The following is a 20,000-nucleotide window of genomic DNA, read 5'->3' as shown; positions in this document are numbered from 1 at the left end:
ATATTTTGAAAGAAAAAAATAAATAAATAAATATATAAATAGATAAAAAATAAATAAATAAATAATATGATTTTCAGTGCATCCTAGTATACAGTATTGGAGTACAATACCTGGAACTCTTTGTTTGAATATCTATTCCTAAATCTGCGTTTCTATCAAAAGAACGTATCCATCTTTGAGACACTGTGTTATAGAGATCAAAATAATAAATACAAGAGGAATACAAACATACATACACCTATACAGTATTCCAATATAAAATCTGGAACCATTTGCTTTTATGTCTATCTCTAATCTTGTATTCCTATAAAAAATACTTGTGTTTGAGACGCTGTGTTAAAGAGACAGAAACGACACAAGAGCAATACAAGCACACACACCTCATCAGTATTCGAGTGTAAGATATAAGTGTTTCCCTCCACGTCTGTTACTAACTTTCTAATCTTGTATTGCTATCGAGTCAAAACCCTTATTGACTTCTAAGACGCGGGGTTACAGACATGAACAATACACCATAAATACAAATACACATACAACTACAAGTATTTCTCTGCCTGTATTTGTTTTTCCTCTTTCTTATTCAATTCATGAGGAGAAAGTGAAATTATGATTCGAACTGATACATAATGATCACAAGGAAAAGAAACTAATAAGATGAAAGACAGATTAGAAATGAACTGAAACCGAGGTAGAAAAAAAAAAAATGAAAACTGCTGAACATAAAACTTAATTCATTTACTTCATGAGGAGACAGTGAAAGTAAGAGTCTGATCAATAGAAACATAACAAGGAAAAGATTATAAACCAATATCATAGGAATGGAAAATAAGATATGAATTGTACTGAAATGCAACTTACAGGCAATTGAAAAGCATTGAAATAAAGGTAATTTTAAACTTAATTCATGAAGAGGGAGTGAAATTTAGGCTCGAATTAATACGAAAATCACAAGGAAGAAAACTAAACAATAATGATAAAAATATATATATGAAAGGTATTGAAATAGAACTCAAGAAAATTTAAGAATATTGAAATTAATTTTTTTTATTTAATTTATGAGGAAGGAGTAAAATTAAGACTCGTACTAACACGAAGGAGAAACGAAACCATTGTAAGGATGGAAAGTAAATATGAAAAGTATTAAACAAAACTAAAAATTGAAAAGCAGTGTAATAAAGACCTTTTTTTTTTTATTCAACAGATGGAGAGACAGAGAAATTAGAACTCGAATTGCTATAAACATCACAAAAAAGAAAAAAATAACAAGGAAGTAAAATAAACGAAAGTTAATGAAAAAGAACTAGAAATAAAGGAAAGTATTACAACAGACTTTAGCTTAATAGATGAAGATATTTGGATTTGAATTAATAAAAAAGACCACAGAGGAGGAGAAACTACTGGCGGGGATGAAAACAAATACGAAAGGAAGTGAAATAAAAGTGTAAACAATTGAAGAATAATGGAATGCAGACTTTACTAATATTTGATTCATGAGGGAAAATATTGAAAGGGTTGAATGTGATATGGCAACAACAACATCAACAACAACAACAACAACAACAACAACAACAAAATAATAGTAATAATAATAATAATAATAATAATAACAATAATAATAATAATAATAATAATAATAATGAACTTTTACTTGGAAACGAAGAATGAGGGAGGGGGTAATGAGGACATAATAAAGGAAGAAGAAAGAAAAAAAAGGAAGAAACCCAAGAAGAAGAAGAAGAAAGGAAGAAGAGAAAGAAGAAAAAGAAAAGAAATAAGAAAGAACAGGAAAAATAAAAACAAGAACAAGAACAAAAATAATAGGAAGAACAAGAACCAGAACCAGAACAAAAACAAAAAAAGAAAGAGGAGGGGAAGAAGAACAAGAAGAACAAGAACAAGAACAAGAAGAACAAGAACAAGAACAAAAAGAAAAGAAGAAGAAATGGATAAATGTCAAAAATAAACCAACCAACCAACCACACACACACACACACACACACACACACACACAAAGGGTAAATATAATAACCTGTAACATTACCAAGCAAACAGCAACACGCACAAAGACAGCAAACACAATAACGATACCAAGGTCACAACAGCACAAGGCAGGTTATTGATTCTACAAGCAGGTAAGTACACTACAAAGAATAAATAACAGAGAGAGAGAGAGAGAGAGAGAGAGAGAGAGAGAGAGAGAGAGAGAGAGAGAGAGAGAGAGAGAGAGAGAGAGAGAGAGAGAGAGAGAGAGAGAGCAAAAATATGAGGTGCAAAAGTAAATACGAGTACATAAATGAACCTATAAATTTCTCTTTCTTCACACACACACACACACACACACACACTCACCTTCTCCCTCACCGCCGCTGCCTCCCCCATCACCTCCTCCTTCAGCCTCGCCTTCAGTAGCTTAATCTCCTCGTTCTTCCCGTGAATAATCTTGCGCAGGTTAGCCAGACGGGACCTCATAATGGCCAGCTCCCTCAACGCCCTGTCCTTCTCTCTCAAATGCCCCGTCAATTCAGCCTCGTTCTGTGATTGGCTGATGTCCTTAGCGGTTGCCTCCATCTCAGCGTCCCCGTACCCGACTCTCCTGGACCGGGAGGACGCCGTACGCTTCACTTTTTGCTTCACGGGGCGCTCAAGTTCTATTTCCCCGTGGCTGAGTCGAACCGTGTCCCCCTGGCGGTTCATGGCGGTTCGGTGCTTCGTCCCGCGGTTTGTCGACTCGTTAGTCTTGATTTGGGTCTTGGTCTGAGCCGCGGTGGTTCGTTCCTCCTCATCCTTCGTTTTCTCTTTGGTTTGACTCCCGTTTTCTTCCGTCTGGTCACCTTCGTTGTTGTCTGTTTCGCCTCCCAAGTCTGTTTCGTTGTTGTAATCTGTCTCGCCAAGGTCAGTTTCGTTATTATAATCCGTCTCGCCGATGTCCGTTTCGTTATTGTAATCTGTTTCCCCGAGATCCGTTTCCCCGAGATCCGTTTCATTTAGCCCCGTCGCTTCGTCTAAATCCGTTTCTCCCCAATCCGTTTCATTCTGTCCCGTTTCATCCAGATCCGTTTCATTCTGCCCCACTTCGTTCCAGTCACTGCGGTTCGTCTGGTCCCACTCGGAGTCCTCGCAGTCCCTCGCTAACTCTGCCAAGACCAGGCCGTTACGTCTATGCCCTGCCAACGCACTCTTGTCCCACCTCGCTCTCCTGTGTGGCAGCTGCGGCAGGGATTGGGGGCCAGCAGGGGTGGAGGTGAGGGATGGGAGAGCGAGGGGGGCTGGTGGATCATTCTCCTCCCTTATGCACAGCTCCACATCGCTCCAGGTGGAATAGGTGGTTTTTGTAACGTGGTGGATTGACTGGACTAAGATTTCTTGAGTCTCCCCTATGGAACACGCCGGCATACCCCCGTTTTCTACACTTATGTTACTAAGGACATGATTTTGCCTTGTATCATCTCTGTAGAGCTCTTTCCCTCCTACAGCACCTTCTACAGAGCAAACTTTCCCTTCGTTAGCGCCTCCTTCGGTTACTTCGTCGTCCTCGCCTCTAGCTTGCAGTCCCAGCCTCACTAAAGTCGTGTAGGACTGGTTGAAGGAGCTGGTGAGGCCCTGTGTGCTCTCCGTCAGTAGGTAGGACGAAGGAGGGGACGAAGGATACGAAGGAGGCGGCAGGATTGGGGAGAAGGAAGGCGGGGGGGAAATGGGGGAGGTGGATGGGGGAGGGGAGATGGGGGAGAACATCATGGTGGCTCTTGAGACCATGGGCGAGGAAGAGGAGGATGGGAGGGAGGTGGTGGAGGCTGCGAGACTGCATCCTCCTCTTCTTCCTCCTTCTTCCGCTCCTCCTCCTCCTCCTCCTGCATGCCTGAGTGATCCGCTGGTGGCCTCAGTGGTGCGGGTCATGCCGTGTTTCATGCCTGGCCTTGACCTGATCGCATCCCCGTGACCTGTGATGTGACCTTGAGAATTATGGTGTTATTTTATTATTTATTTATTTATTTATTTATTTTTATTTATCTTTTTTTTTTGGGGGGGAGGGTTGTCTGTGTCTTTCTTTATTCTCGTTTCCTTTTCTTCCGTTTGTTGTTGTATTTGCCAAACATTTTTTTTATCTTCTTTTTTCTTATTCTCTTTTCTCGTTTTCTTTTTCTCACTTCATAACCAGTATTACTATTATTATTATTGTTATTACTATTTTTCTTCTTTATTTTGCTCTTCTCTTTCTTTATTTCTATTATCTTATTTCCCAAACATCCTTCATCATATATTTATCACATTATTTTCTTGTTCCTTATTCTATCCTCACCATTATTATTATTATTATTATTATTATTATTATTATTATTATTATTGCAGGGTTAAGTCAGGTCAGCAGGTCACCCATTTGGTACGTGTTCAGGACAGGTGAGGTCACGTGGGGTCACATCGGAGCGTCACGTGACCGTCACCTTGCCGGAAGTGACGTCATGCTCAAGTCACACGTCAGGAATTTAAAGGTGACGATTTTATTATTTGATTCACTCATTTATTCATTTGTATTCATTTATTTCCTCTTCATTTATTTTGTTCATCTATTTATTAGATTATCTGTTTTCTATTTATTTATTGTTTCATTTTTGTGTTATTCGTTTACCTTTTTATTCTTTTTCTTTTATATTTTTTTTTCTTATTTTCAAGGTTTTATTTATATTGTTTATTTATCTATTTTTTTCTATCATTATTTTTACTTTTTTCTTTATTTTTTTTATGAATTTCGCTTCTTTTTTTTCATTTATTTTCTTTATTCACCAGTTTCTTTCACAATAGTTCATTTTTTTTTTATAGTATTATTAATTTTTCTCAGTATCTTTCACCTGCCTTCTTTTTTTTTTTTTCATCAATTCATGTTATTATAATCTGTCTTCTTTCTCTCCCTAACCTCACTTCCTCATTTCTTCATTTTCACTTCAATCTCACTAATTATCATTCACTTCCTTCATTCCTACGTTTCCTTTCCAATACATTCGTTACCATTCATTACGCATCTACCATTTCACCTTTCTTTTTTTTTTCATTCTCCTTCACTATCACACTTTACCTGGACAGAAGAGCCATTAATTAACTCCCATACACACCTGTCCACCACCATCACCACCACACCTGATATTGTTTACACTCACACCTGTACACGTCCACTCCTACACCTGTCGCGCACATATACACTGTTCCACTACAAACCAGCCCAGTATATCCAATTTATTCTTTTCTCACTTAATCCTTCTCTTTAGTATAGGTAGTAATCCACGGGCACGGAGCAGCGGGGCGTACGTCTAACCCCTCCCACTTCTCCGGTGAATACTAAGCTGTGTGGTGAACCTGTCTTGTGGGATGCCCAGTTGAGGTGTCGGTTAGTTCTATATTTGTTTATTTTTTTATTTCCTCGTATTTATTTGCTTTCTAGCGAGTCTAATGTGTTCTGTTTGTTTGGTTTGTTACATTGTTTGATTCTGTGTCCCTCTTTTGTGCTGTGTGAAGGTATCTGTTGTTATTTTAATGGTTTTGTGAATAGGTTAACTGGTATTTTTATTGTACTTTGTTGTGCTTCCGTTAAATTTATACTTTTAAATTAATATCCACTCATTTCAAACCCCGGGAAGACACTCATACACTCCACTAACCTTTACACACTCTCTAATACACTTCCACCTACAAACACATCACAGCAACCACGTAAACCAAACAATCTCATCAACCAACCGGACAAAAACAAAAACTGGCAACTCACTCACAACACCCGCCACCTCCCACTCTCTCTCTCTCTCTCTCTCTCTCTCTCTCTCTCTCTCCTGCAAATCTTAACTATTTCCTCCTCTCCCATGCTTCCCCCAGGGTGCTGGGACTGCTGGGTGCTGGGTGCTGGCGTCAAGGTCCTGGGATGATGCTGGAGTTGGCTGGCTAACGGACTGCTGACGGGAAACCTGCAGAAGGAAATACTGTCTGTGTGTGTGTGTGTGTGTGTGTTATTATTGTTTTTATTTTATTTTTTTTATGTGTGTGTGTGTGTGTGTGTGTGTGTGTGTGATTTGTTTGTCTCTTGTTGTTGTTGTTGTTGTTGTTGTTGTCGTTGTTGTTTTTGGTGGTGGTGTAAATATTTTGTTTTGTTTTACCAGTTTTAGTCCTGTTTTCATTTTTTTTCCTTTTTTGCTTTATTTTGCTTACCTCCTTAAATTTTTCTTGTGTCGTTTTCTTTCTTACCTTTTTTTATTTTTACTCTTGTTCTTTTCCTCTTACACCTTCATCATCATCATCATCATCAGTACCACCATCATCAATACCACCATCATCATTTTACCACCACCACCACCACCTCTCTCTCTCTCTCTCTCTCTTTATTACTAATACCTCAACATTTATCTTCCTTATCTCCTTGTCATGCATTTTAGTGTCTACCGCTGATAGGAGGGACAGATTAAGTGAATATGAGTCATTTAGCAGAGTGTGTGTGTGTGTGTGTGTGTGTTGGTGTCAGTTTCGAATCCAACATTTTCGAGGGATGTGAAGCATTTGAGAGGTTCATAAGTCTCTCTCTCTCTTTCTCTCTCTCTCTCTCTCTCTGAAGGGGAAGGAAAGGTAGAAAAGAAAATACAAGGAGACAGAAAGGGAAGGAAAGAAAGGAGAGAAGAGGAAAGGATAAGAAAGAAAAAAAAAGGTAGGGAAGGGAAAGAATAAGAAAAGGGACACTCTCTCTCTCTTTCTCTCTAGGTACAAAAAATAAAACCAAAACAAAATGGGTGGAACTTTTATTATTATTATTATTATCATTATTATTATTATTATTATTATTAATAGTATTAGTATTATCATTAACATTATTATTGATTGTAATAGTAGTATCGTATCAGGCTTACTTTAAAATAAGCTTGCGGGCGTGAGGAGTGTTAGGTAATTAAATAGTTAAGTGCAGCTGGCGAGGGAAATGGCAGCCATGAAGACACACACACGCCACCACCACCATCGCCGCCGTGAACAGTCAAGAGAACACAACGCAATTCGGTAGTTCGGTAGTAAGGGTGTTCTTTTTCCTGACCCTCTTCTATATATTTTGACCGACGCGGCTAAGTCAGTCCTGTTTGGTTAGCTATTCTTGTGTTTGTGTTCCGTGTGGTGTGTGCATCCTTTGTACATGAGAAGGATTATAAACTCTCTTTCTGAACGCAAGGACGAGACACGCAGCGAAAGAATTGAAACACATAAGCGATTGTAAGTGTTTTTTTTTTTTTTTTTTCTGGAGGAGTTACCCGTCAAACTGGAGCGGTTTTCTTCGGTTTTGTTGTTGTTAGTCCGTTTTCTTCCTTTTTTTTTACAATTTTTATTTCTTATTTTTTGGATGTTTTCTGTTTTCATTATTAATTTTTGTTTCTTTGTTGTTTTCTCCGTTTCTTTATCAATACTTCATTTCTTTCGTCATTTCCCATATTCTATCATGCTCTTCAATATTAACTCCAAGTACAGTTTTTCATTCTCTTTCCTTTCAATCCATGCAAGCCCATATTACATCATCATCATCATCATCAGTAATAATATTAACGTAAAAAAAAAAAGGAACATCGTAGTTATAATACTCTATGACGTAACTCAGGAAGAACAATAACAATAACAACTGAAGGGAGTGGTAAGGGGAAAGGGGGGGGGGCAAGAGAACAGGTTTTAAACACGTTCTGTACAATTCAGCTGTATTGTGACCTTTCTTGACCTTGATCTTACTTTTTTATCATTGTGGAGTGACTGATATTTCTGGATTATTGCTGCAAACTTTACTATTTTTCTATTTTATCATTGATTTTCTATTTAATTTTATTCAAATATTTAATCTTTCTTTTTTTCTCTTCTTTACCCTTACGTTTCTTTTTTTTTATTTTTCCATTTTATTGATATTTTTCCTTCCAAGCAACTAATTTAACTTTACTTCTAACTTAATTTACTCTTCTCTCTCTTTTTCCCTCTTTCAACTTCAACTATTTTTTTTCTTTCTTCAATCAACGTTATTCATATTTTCATTCTTTCCTCAAATATTTTTTTTTCTTCTATAACACCTCTATCATCACTATTTTCTCTCCTACTCAACTTCCTTCACTTTTCTTCCTAACACAATTCTTCGTCCCTAACTTCAAAGCACTCCCAACTTCACATTTTCTCGCCTCGCAAACTTAATACAACCCTCGTCAAAACTTCCCCGTTATTCATCTTAAACTTAACACTAAACTTTGCAAACTTAACATCTTCTCTCTAACTTAAGATCTAATGCCCCGTCCAACCTCATGCCTTTCACTTTGGAACTTCACACCCCCACACAGGAAGTTAACCACAATTCACCAACTTAACTAATTCTAACTTCTATTTCTTCCTCTGTAACCTCACACGCATCAAATTCCAGTCCAGACATAAGAAGAACCTACAAACTTCTCTGGTTTTAACTCTTATTCCTTTTTCGGTAACTTCATACTCCTTAACTTCCATCTAAAACTTTCTTTGCAGTTGATAACTTCATAACGATCCATTAGGTTCAATAATTGACCTCTTATTCCTCCTTCTGTAACTTCAGTCTTTTCTCCACTTCAAACTACTTTCACAATTCACAACTTCAGAGCAACTCACAAATTTCAATAACTTAGTTTTTTATTTGTTCTGTAACTCAATACTCCAAGTTTTCATCTCAAAACTTCACTAAAAATTCACCTAAAGCAAAGCAAAAGTTTCAATCTCTATTTTCCTTCCACCTCAAAACTTCATGAAAAGTAACAACAATAACTAACTCTGTTCCTCTTTCAGTCAACTTCACACTCCTCAAAACTTCACTAATAATCGACAATACCTTCAATGACTTAACTCTTATGGTCAGTTACTTCAAACTCCTTAATTTTTCAACCTCAAAACTCCACTCGGAATTAACACAGGGGAACGCACACACGACCTCTTCCCCCGGTGGCATATGTGTCCCCCTCCTCGTCACTGTAACCTGAGAGAACTTAACTTATCTCACCTCGCCTCCTTCTTCTTCGTCGGGTGAGTCTCCATCGCGCCCAGGGGGTTCAAATTAAGTTCTGCCAGGTATTCACACACCTGCCCCCCCATCAGGTAAGAACACAGGTAATGAATAACTACGTTACAAATCAAATGCAGGCCAAATACTTTAGTTATAGGCTAAAGAAACGAGGGTAGGTATAGACAAACTAGCTCACTTACTAGAAAAAACGGAAATTAAGGTATTTACTCCTTACAGAAAGAAGGAAAACGGGAAAATTCGTTCATAGTGGAAAAAGAAAATGGGTCTATGGTTTAAAGAGAAAACGGGTGAAGATTCCTCGTGGACTGAACAAAAAAAACGGGTGATGGTAATGCTGTGTTTCGTGACGTGTGGGTTGTCTCCTTTTGAACATCCGCATTCATAAAACTTCCCCGGTTTTGTGAATGACGGAGCAGGGAGACGAGAGTGAAAGACAGGCGTGAAGAAGACAGCAATGATAACAGTAACAAATGATAGTAACAAGTCAATGAATCTCTATAGCAAAACGTGGAATGAAGGATTAAAACAGAATATATTGTTGTAGAAATGTAAATTATGTCAGCTTTTTTTTTTTCCCCTTAAACTTTTCATTATTCATCCATCCATTTCATACTTATTCATATTTTCTTCTTGCTATTTTGTTTATTTACTTTTTTTTATTATTTTTTTTTCTCGGATTTGAATTCTAAAAAAAAAAGAAGAAAAAAAAACGCTCGAGGTTGACGGGTATTTTCATCATATTTTCATAACTTTCCTCCTCCTTTTTAGTGTTTCTCCCTCTCTCCTCCTCCTCCTGCTCCTCCTCCTTCCCTCCTCCTCCTCTTCACAAACACTTCAGCAACCTAGGTTACAAGAACACCACAACACACAGAACAAAGACCAAACAAATCAATAACAAACAACCCAACACAAAAGCAATTACAGTTATTAAAAAGTCACTTTGCCAAAAACTTCAAAACACAACAGCAGACAAGAGTTAAAAATCGAAAAAGTTTTACCATAGTCGCCCGTCTCAGCGCTGCCCCCTCGATACGTTTTCTTTCACAATGGCTCAGCGGAGGGGAGCCTAGCGTGGAACTGCCGGCCACACACACACACACACACACACACACACACACGCACACACACACACACACACACACACACAGAAAACGGAAAAGTAAGTAAAGCCACCACAATATAAGACAGTATACCCTAAAAAAGGTGATATTTCGTAGCTGTAATGTACGTACAATGAAACACAGGGAATCATGAACATTGTATCTCCATCACACACTATAGTAACCAGTATTATCTGGAAAAAAAAAGAAAAAAAAATACAAAACTTGATTAAACCCCAACCCTCTTGAAAATGACTGGAGAGAAAAAAATAATATATCTTGTGAACCCCCGCGAGAAAAGTGTAAAATATATATATAGGAAAAAAAAAAGACATTAAAACTCGTCATATTATCATCTAAAAACTCCCCAAAAATTCCCTTTCTAATGCAATTTCTGAGGCGTACACGTATTGAAGCTATTTATAAGTTTATAATATATATATATGCATGTATGTATATATATGGATAAGATATTACTATTATTATTATTATTATTCATTATTATCACTATTACTACTATTATTATGGAATCCTAAGATGGAACTTGAAAAAAAAATATTTGATAGGAGCGGAATAGGGCTAAAAATTGAACTTCACAATAATAATCTGCAGTAGTGCGAACCTTAACGACTAGTGTAATAGAGGTGGGAATTGCTTGTCCTGCTATTTTTTATGATCATTTTTTTTATTTATATTTTTTCTCTCACAGGATACCGAGGAAAAAAAAAATCGTGCCTTGAGTGAATTGGAGGAAAAATCTACTTGGCTAAAGATGTGGCTATTATCATCACTATTATTATTTTTATTTTCCTGGCTGAAGATGAAACATACATGAGGAGGAGGAGGAGGAGGAGGAGGAGGAGGAGGAGGAGGAGATGGAAAGTAGAGATTGATGAAGAGGGAAATAAAGAAAAATAGAGAAAAGAAAAGGTTATTATCAATTCTCTGTTTCATTATTTGCAAGAAAAAAATGTTGGAAAGAAAGAGTAACGAGCGAAAAATGAGAGAGAGAGAGAGAGAGAGAGAGAGAGAGAGAGAGAGAGAGAGAGAGAGAGAGAGAGAGAGAGAGAGAGAGAGAGAAAAGAGTTAAGAATGATTAACTTAGACCAGTGAACAAAATGGATTACGTCATGTTGAGCGATAGTACACACACACACACACATACATACATACATACACACACACACACACACACACACACAGGACCTACGACTCTACAACACTGAAGGAGGAAAGGTGGTGATGCAAATGTTTACAAAGAGTGTGTCGTCTGAAGGCAGTCTATACAAGGGGTGCTGGCTGAGGGGGCGAGGGAGGGAGGGAAGGTGACGTTCGAGAGTTAGTTGTACCATCAGAGTAAAGTTGGGGCAAGGCAATCTTCTTCTGCATTTATCATTTTTATCAGTTTAAGGCGTTGGAGAAAGTGCTTGTTGTTGTTGTTGTTGTTGTTGTTGTTGTTGTGTGGTGAATGGTGTGTTTTGTTTTGTTTTGTAAAGAAAGAAGGATTAGATTGGTTTATTTTTTCAAAGTTAAGTTTTGAATGAAGTGTTGTAACGCAGGTTGTCTTTACGAGCCTTCAAAACAAAATAAATCGATATATATATATATATATATATATATATATATATATATATATATATATATATATATATATATATATATATATATATATATATATATATATATATATATATATATGTAAAAAAGTTTTATATAAAAGAGTAAGAAAAATCTATATCTGACAAGAATTACAGAAAAATTATACTACAAGGAAAAGTTCTAGAGGGAAATAAGATAATCTCTCTAATGATAATAATATAAAAAAGTTGGCTGAAAATAAGAAAACTGAATTTAAGAGACAAAAGAAAACTTACCAATCTGTAATAAAAGAAACAATTCCGAGAAATTAAAAAAAAATATTATACATGTGAGAAAAGTTTCATTGTTAGAAATAAAAGCTGAAAAATTATGAAGCACATGAAGTATTTGTAATTAGAGAGAAAAAAATATAGGAGGAAAAAGGTTAAGACTTAGAAAAATCCTGGCCACAATCTGCAAAGGAAAGAAAGCAGAGAAATGACTGGAGAAACATAAATGAAGAGGAGAGAAAGAAAAGACAAAAAAGAGGAAAAAGAAGAAAACTCTGAGAAAAGCTAATCTATAATATGATCACTAGTATTTCCTGTTGACCCTCCACACACTGACGACAGAATACACTACTAGTAAATGACTCACGTGTGTGTTACTTATGTGTGTTTCGAAACATCAAAACAGCGAGACTCATAACGACTCTTTGAAACACTGGGACAGCTAAACATTACAGAGCAGAGGGATGAACGGAAAAAAATGTTAGGTTGTGTTATTCGTGATCTCAAAAATAGATCACGCCTTACTATTTTGTTGCTGTTGTTGTTCTCGTCTACAAATTTCTAACGCTGGCGAAAAGTTTCATGTGTTCCGAAACATTTCCGTGAACCTCTGAAGCCTCACACAAGATGATCCACTGAATATTTTTTTTTCTCTCCTTCGATAAATATAAAGGATGTTATTTTTTTTCTTTTCTACTTCATCTCTCTATTTGCTTGTTTTTCTTCCATTTCCCGTTTGCCTTTTCTCATTCTCTTCCTATTCTCTTTATTTTTCCCTTTGTTTCGTTATTACCTTCCATTTGTCTTCTCTTTCTTTAATTTGGTTCTCTCTCTCTCTCTCTCTCTCTCTCTCTCTCTCTCTCTCTCTCTCTCTCTCGTTAACTAATCTCTTTTTCCTATTTTCAATCACCTCTAACATTTATTTAATCATTTGCTTGGTCATGAAAAATTTCAAGACATTCTACACACACACACACACACACATACACACACATACACAACGCTTCAGTCACTGTCTCATCTGCTTCGATTATTCTAGTGAACCGTGTCGAGGCAAGAGGTTTGTTGACTAGACTACTTCCGGGTCGTATTACGGTGGTTGTGAGTTGCGCCGCACGTTAGTCTTCTGTCTACTGGAGTTGAGTTCTAAAAGTCTGGCTACAGCAACACCTACACAAGTAAACGCTAGGAATGTCTACAGCATATGCGGTAAATATTATCATGTATAGATTCATTATGTATAAGTAGAAACCTTTTTTTATTACTTTTTTTTTCGTATCTTTCTAATACTAATATTATTTTTCCAGAGTATAAATGTTCTGCTTTAATTAAGTTCTTCCTATATTATCTACTCCTTGCTTACAATATACTCCGAAAATAATAAGACTTTAAAGTGACTGAGTCTCCCTAAAGTTTCTGAGCTTGAAAATATCGACTAATGAACCTTTTTTTTTTCTATACCGAGTCGAAACATTACTCGTGAACCTTTGCTGCTTCAGAAATATCCTCGGGTGACATTCTGCCTCGGGTATACAAAAAACGGAGAGCTGGATTCCATGTCCTACTGGTGAAGCAAGCGCTGATCCTCTCCCGGGGCACCCAATCCCCCTTCTGCTACGCTATACGAGATTGGATCACAGGATTTGGGGGTTCGGTTCAATTCAGTTCAGTATCCGAAGCAGTTCCAGATGCATTTTTCACTACGATTCGTGGACTACTGGATCGAATGGTGTGTTTGGGGTGCTATTTGCTTGGGTACTACTGCTTAACTGTTTCGCTTGATCGTAAAACTGCTTTGTATTCCAATGAACCAGTTTCGCTTCTGAGGATTCGTGGGTTTTGTTGTATTTTCATTCCCTCTTTTATTTATTTATTTATTTAATTATTTTTATTTATTTTTTTTCCGTGGTGGCGTCTTGAAGCGATCGCTGGCTTAAGGGGGCCAGGTCTGCTTTCCGAGTTCCAAGTTCACACGAGAGATCCGAACCTCCGAGGTGAATCATCTGCTTCACTCTGAGCTTCGAAGTGTTTTGTGCGACAGACTCAATAATAGGTAACACTGAGTTCTGAGATGAGGGAGGCGAGAGGAAGGGAGGGAGGATGGAGGGGTGGAGGGAGGGGTGGTTGGGGTTGTGAGGTGTGAGGTGGCTGTCTGGCTAATGGGGAGGAGGTATGGGATAAAGAACAAGTACTGAACGGGTTTCGAATAAGTAACTTAACTTCACTCTACTTAAATATTTCTCTTAAGTTAACTTCACTAAACTCTATCTCCTGTTGTAGTAACTTCCCTGCACTTCAATCCCTTGAGAGGTTAAAAGAAAAAAAAAGATACTTATATTTAGATTAATTAGATTAGAAAATTACTTTTTTGTGCATTTCTAAGTGTGACCCTGAAGTGTGACCTTCGAGTGTGATCCTCAAGTGTGACCTTTACGAGTGTGATCCTCAAGTGTAACCTTTATGTGTAACCCTCAAGTGTGACCTTCAAGTGACCCTCAAGTGTGACTTTCAAGTGACTCTTTGTGACCTTCGAGTGTGACCTACAACTGTAACCCTCAAATGTGACTTTCAAGTGTGACCTTCAAGTGTGACCTTCAAGTGTGATCCTCAAGTATGACCTTCGAGTGTGACCCTCAAGTGTAACATTCAAGTTTGAACCTCAAGTGTGACCTTCGAATGTGACCCTCAAGTGTAACCTTTGAGTGTGACCTTCAAATGTGATCTACAAGTGTGACCTTCAGTGTGACCTTTAAGTGTGACCCTCAAGTGTGAACTTAACCATGACCTCCATAACTATCCCTTCCAGTTCAGGTCACACAGTACTTGCCCTTCACCCATAAAACCTATCTATAGTTCTCTTGACCTGACGTGACCTGATGCGACCTGATGTGACCTCGCCTCATCTCACCTCCTGCAGAATACACAGCTAATCCTACGCTAAGGACTCTTAGGACACCAGGACAGACAGACAGACAGACAGACAGAGCAATAAACATAATGACCACGCCTTTTCTAATTTGAGCTTTGTTTTCTACTACGTGTTATTTTACGTTTTCTATGTTCTGCTTTGTTTTATATAGTATGTGTGTGTGTGTGTGTGTGTGTGTGTGTGTGTTTCTTCGATGTGTTGCTAATTATTGTATTTAAGTTACATTCTCGTTGTGTTTGTTTTCCTTTCATATAGTGCTGGAAATGTGGTTATCATCAACAGTAGTAGTAGTAGTAGTAGTAGTAGTAGTAGTAGTAGTAGCAGTAATAGTAGTAGTAGCACTTATCTCAGAAAACCTCACTATAACCACAAAACCCAGACAAAACACACATCAAACCCACATTTGACAGAGCCTTCAAAACCACACAGCAACTTAGAGCAACAGAAAGGACCCCTGGACAGCCAGCCAGACACTCAGGGAGGACCTCAGACCCCACACATGGAGGGAAGAGGACCAGGATGTAGACTCGAGGACCACACCACCTCTAGAAGACGCTCTCAGCTTAGTCCACGGTCTCGATAGCCACAGTTGTCTCGGCCTTCTTGTTCTCCCTGACGGGGCTTGGGGTCTTGTGTCCTGCCGGGGCTGTGTGGCCGTGGGTGGAGCCCGTGGCAGAGGCGGTGGATAGCGCACTCCCTCGCCTTCCTGAAACGTCAACTATACCTCACTTAGTCGGCCCTCGCCTTCTGCAGCCCTGCCTGATGTGTTGGTTACTTAAGATGAACTCTGCTACCTCATGCCTGACTAGTTGAAAATGTTGTCTAGCTATCTTGTCTAAATAAGAGAGATGTTCACTAAGTAGCTTGGCCAAAATAAGGTAGTAATTCGTGTTAATTTTCTTTTTATTCCTATTTCATGCTTCTTGACTATTTTAAAATGTCCACTAACTTAGAAAGAAAGAGAAGAAAAAAAATATGATTGATTCTAACAGCTTATAAATTTGGTAGCAAGTCTTGTTAGAGTTTCAGGAAAAAAGGAAAAAAAAAATACGACCGATTCTAACTGCTCATAGATGTGGTAGCAAGTCCTGTCAAAGTTTCCTGTTGCATGCTTCTTGATCATTTGAAAACGTCCACTGGCTCAGAAAAAAAAATATATATATATGGGATTGATTTCTAACTGCTTACAGATTTGTAGTAATTCCTAGCAGAGCTCACTATCATGCTTGTCACTGTCTGCTCGTGTCCGCTAACTTGCTGGAATGCTGTAGTAATGTGTTAGTGTTTGCTGTTTGATGGCTGTTGGCTATTTGAACAGATAGTGATGTCCAATGACTTGAAAAAAAAAATAAGGTCGTAATTGCTATCAACGCTATTTCATGCCTATTAGCTATTTGAAAGTGTCCATTAACCTAGAAAAATAAATAAAATAGGATTGATTCTAACTGGTTATGAATTTGGTAATAAGTCCTACTATCATACACTACTGCTGCCTGGTGACTATTTGATAATGTTCACTGACTTGATGAAATAAGGTGGTCATTCCTACTAACGTTTACTATTTCATGTTCGTCGAGTATCCACTAACTAACCAACTATAAAAGAAAAAGTATAAATTCTAACTGGCTACGAAATTGGTACGTTGCCTGTCGACTACTTAAAAAAAACTCCACTAACTTGACAGAAATACGGGACTAACTTAATAAAAAAAAAAAAAACTAACTAATAAAAAAAAAAAAAAAAATCCAACATTGCCTGTCCACTACTTGAAAGGCTTCACCATCTTGACAGAAGACACGCGGCACTGGATCTAACTGCTCATGAAAGTGGCAGTGAGTCCTATCAAGGTTTGCTGTGTCATGCTACTACACTATATGAAAATGTCCAATAAGAAAAGAAAAAAAAAAGAAAAAAAGTAAATAAACAAGATCATATTTACTCTGATAATAAATTTACTCTAACTGATAATAAATTTAGTCTCCAACTCTAGTTTCTATTCCATATCTGTTGACTGCTTAATAATGTTCACTAACTAACAAAAAACTGGGATTGATTTAATTTGGTGTGGTCAATTCTGTCAAGGTTTTCTAATTTCATTCCTGTCGATTATTTAAAAATTCCCATTAACATACAAACAAGACTGATTCTGACTGGTAATAAGACTGCCATACTAACACTCACATCAGAGCCTCCCTCACGCCTGTCCTCTACTGAAAATACTGATTAACTGACTACCTTCATCTGTTTTCTAATGTTCACATCAACTGGCATTTATTGTAAAGTTTCAACTAATCTTAACTACGTATTAATTTTACTGGTAACTCCTGTCTAATTTTCCTATTTCATGACTGTCCTCTGTGGAAGATATACAGACTGTATCTAGTTTTGAAAGGAAAGCCCATGTCGACTGGTACTGTTATTAAAGTGAGCAATAACTGTGAGCCTTGTATTTAAGTATCATTATAGCATTTCATGTCTGTCTTCTAATAATGTAAAGGTAAATAAAGAGAAATAAAAGGGTCCACTATCTAAATGTACTTTATGCTGCTAAAAAAAAAAAATAAGACTTAACTAATATATTCTAACTGGTATTCTATTATTTTTTTATTAAATACGTTTCTTCCATTCTAGTAATTCATGTTTGTCTTCTACTGAAAAGATGCAATAATTCTTTCTATTTCCATCCAGTTCTTAGAAAAAAAAAGTTACTGGTTTTGTTTTTAATTGGTGCTGAAATTAAGTGAAATGCCTATTCTATCAAAGCTTCACTCTTAGTAATCCATGCCTGTTCTTAAGTATAATCTAAGTGTGCTCTAACTGCCTCTATCGGTCTTTAAGATATTTATAATGTATGAATTCACTTTTACTCTGCTTGATGTACTGCAGTGTCTGATGTTTATGATGCAGCTTAATGTTATATGTCTGCCAATTACTGTGACTTGCAATGTTCACTACAGCTAACTGCCTACATTCAGGTTTAAAAAATGTCCATGGTAACTGCTTTTCATTTGAACTACACTACTAAAATTTCGAGTTAACTCCTGGCACTTCACTTCATGCTTGCCAAGTATTCTACATGTTCAAGACGTGACTGCTTCCATCTAACACTGAAAAATATTTACATTATCATCCACATGAGCTAGTATTCATTATAACTACAGTACAAAAAAGGCTGTTCACTTATCTATCCATCCTGGGGAGTATAAAATTCTACCTTTGAAAAATATCCATATAATATCCACATTAACTAGTACTCATTACAACTAATATACAAAAAATAGCTCTTCACTTATCTCTCCTTCCTCGGGAGTACAGAAATGTGGACAAAATCACTATTATCCACTCTGCTAAAAATGACTAACTATTTGGTGCCCACTCTAACATGCTAACTACTCATAATCACTCTAATCACTACTAATGGCCTGTGAACTATCCAGCCTGACTAACGATGTGATTATAGCGCCATGCTAATAGGTGTCTACTCTGCTCTAGATGCATTCCAACGCTCTATTGCGCTTGGTACTCACTCTAGTTACTGTCCTCACTGTCAGTATTGCATCAGCGTCTACAAATTATTGACTAAATGACAACCACTTCTTATCTTTCATCCCATACAAGCGTTGGTGGAACAAATTTATTCTCTATTCTTACGTAGAAACTTTTCCTAGCTAAATTTTTCACTAACAAGCTCACTATCTAACACTTGCTACACAATTGTCTCTTAGGTCTTTCACAGCCACGCTAATCACCTGGCGTCCATTATGCGGCCACTCTAACATCTAATTTGGTGGTAAAAATGCTATACTTTCACCTTTCCTAACCTGTATTCTTGTAAAAATACTATATTTTCATCTTTCCTAACCTGTATTCTTAACTACCAATTTCTCACTAACAAGGCTAAACAAACATGTAATACGTATACAACCACTAACAAGAACCTTTAATTTGTTACTAGAAATGCTACCTTCTAACATTTGCCTCTAACTGTCATCACTAACATCACGTATTTAAAAAGCAAACACTAACACTTACACAATTACTAACAACATCTAACTAGGCAATTAAAGTCATGTCACTAATTCCTTCTTACCTAAACTCTCTAACAATCCATGAATTATTTAAAAACCAAAAAATTACACTTACACAATTACTAACAACGTCTAAAATAGCAATAAAAATCACTCATTCCTTCTTACCTAAACTCACTAACAATCCACTTCTCTCTAACTACACACTTAACACCAACCATCGACATCTCTACAATCTCTAACTAGCCACTGAACAACCATTAACCACAACACGGAGACATTCACACCACACTCATTGCCACCACTTAACAACCACATCAATAACCACACTAACAACCACATTTAACTATGGCTAACTCTGGGACTCTATTCCTGCCTAAGATGAAGATCAAGACACCTCAAAAACTGTAACTAAATTGATTGATTCTTTTGGTTTTCCTTCTTTTTTTTTTCTTTTTAGGAACACTATTATAAGCGTTCATTTTTTTTTTTTTAGTTTGTTTCCTCTATGATATAAAAATTCAAATTAAGATCCTTCTCTAAAAATTCTTCCTTTGTTGATATTTATTTATTTATTTTTTTAAGATAAATTGACTGACTGACTACAACTCAAAATTCCCTGGTTAGTTTGACTGGTTAACTCAAACTTCCTTGGTTAGTTTGACTGGTTAACTCTAAATTTCTTGGTTAATTTGGTTAATTTAAAATTTCTTGGTTAATTTGATTCGATATCATAAAAATTCCTAAGTTAAGTTGACAGGCTAATTCAGGATCCCTTGGTTAACTCGATTAGGTACAAAAATAAAATCTGACGTCAGTGTTACCAGATACTTTCTACTTCACACCCACAAGTCATGTTTAATTTCTCAGGTGTGTACTTCTCCACGCCTGAGCTGGCTACACACTCGTGGCTGCACTAAAGACACTTCCTAATGTAATTTTGAACTTATATGTAAACTTTTCTTTTCTTTCCTTTTACTTTCTTAAGTGATTGGTATCTTATTTTTTTTTTTTGTCAGTTTGGTTGTCTTTGTTTACAGC

The 20,000-nt window shown here is 37.0% G+C and overlaps 2 protein-coding genes across 9 annotated transcripts in view; both read right to left on the bottom strand.

Annotated features, from left to right (window-relative positions):
- The window catches only part of LOC135113158 (uncharacterized), a 6,324-nt gene extending 989 nt beyond the window's left edge, over positions 1–5,335 (bottom strand). Inside the window, exon 1 of the mRNA XM_064028245.1 lies at positions 2,350–5,335. Within this exon, the coding sequence (XP_063884315.1) occupies positions 2,350–3,906 (1,557 nt within the window). The 5' untranslated portion in view covers positions 3,907–5,335. The remainder of the gene's footprint in view (positions 1–2,349) is intronic.
- Positions 5,336–13,893: 8,558 nt separating this feature from the next.
- LOC135113156 (uncharacterized) overlaps positions 13,894–20,000 on the bottom strand; it is a 123,712-nt gene continuing 117,605 nt past the window's right edge. For 4 of the 8 annotated variants that reach the window (XM_064028236.1, XM_064028239.1, XM_064028240.1 and 1 more), the window contains one exon: positions 13,894–15,637. In XM_064028236.1, the coding sequence (XP_063884306.1) occupies positions 15,495–15,637 (143 nt within the window). In that variant the 3' untranslated portion in view covers positions 13,894–15,494. Of the gene's footprint in view, positions 15,650–20,000 lie in introns of all 8 variants that reach the window. The other 4 variants (XM_064028235.1, XM_064028241.1, XM_064028237.1 and 1 more) reach the window with 3 other exon arrangements.

This window comes from Scylla paramamosain, chromosome 25 (genome assembly GCF_035594125.1).
Source record: "Scylla paramamosain isolate STU-SP2022 chromosome 25, ASM3559412v1, whole genome shotgun sequence".
NCBI classification, from domain to species: Eukaryota; Metazoa; Arthropoda; class Malacostraca; order Decapoda; family Portunidae; genus Scylla; species Scylla paramamosain.
The sequence above is the reverse complement of the archived record's forward strand: the minus strand, read 5'-3'. Positions and strand labels throughout refer to the sequence as shown.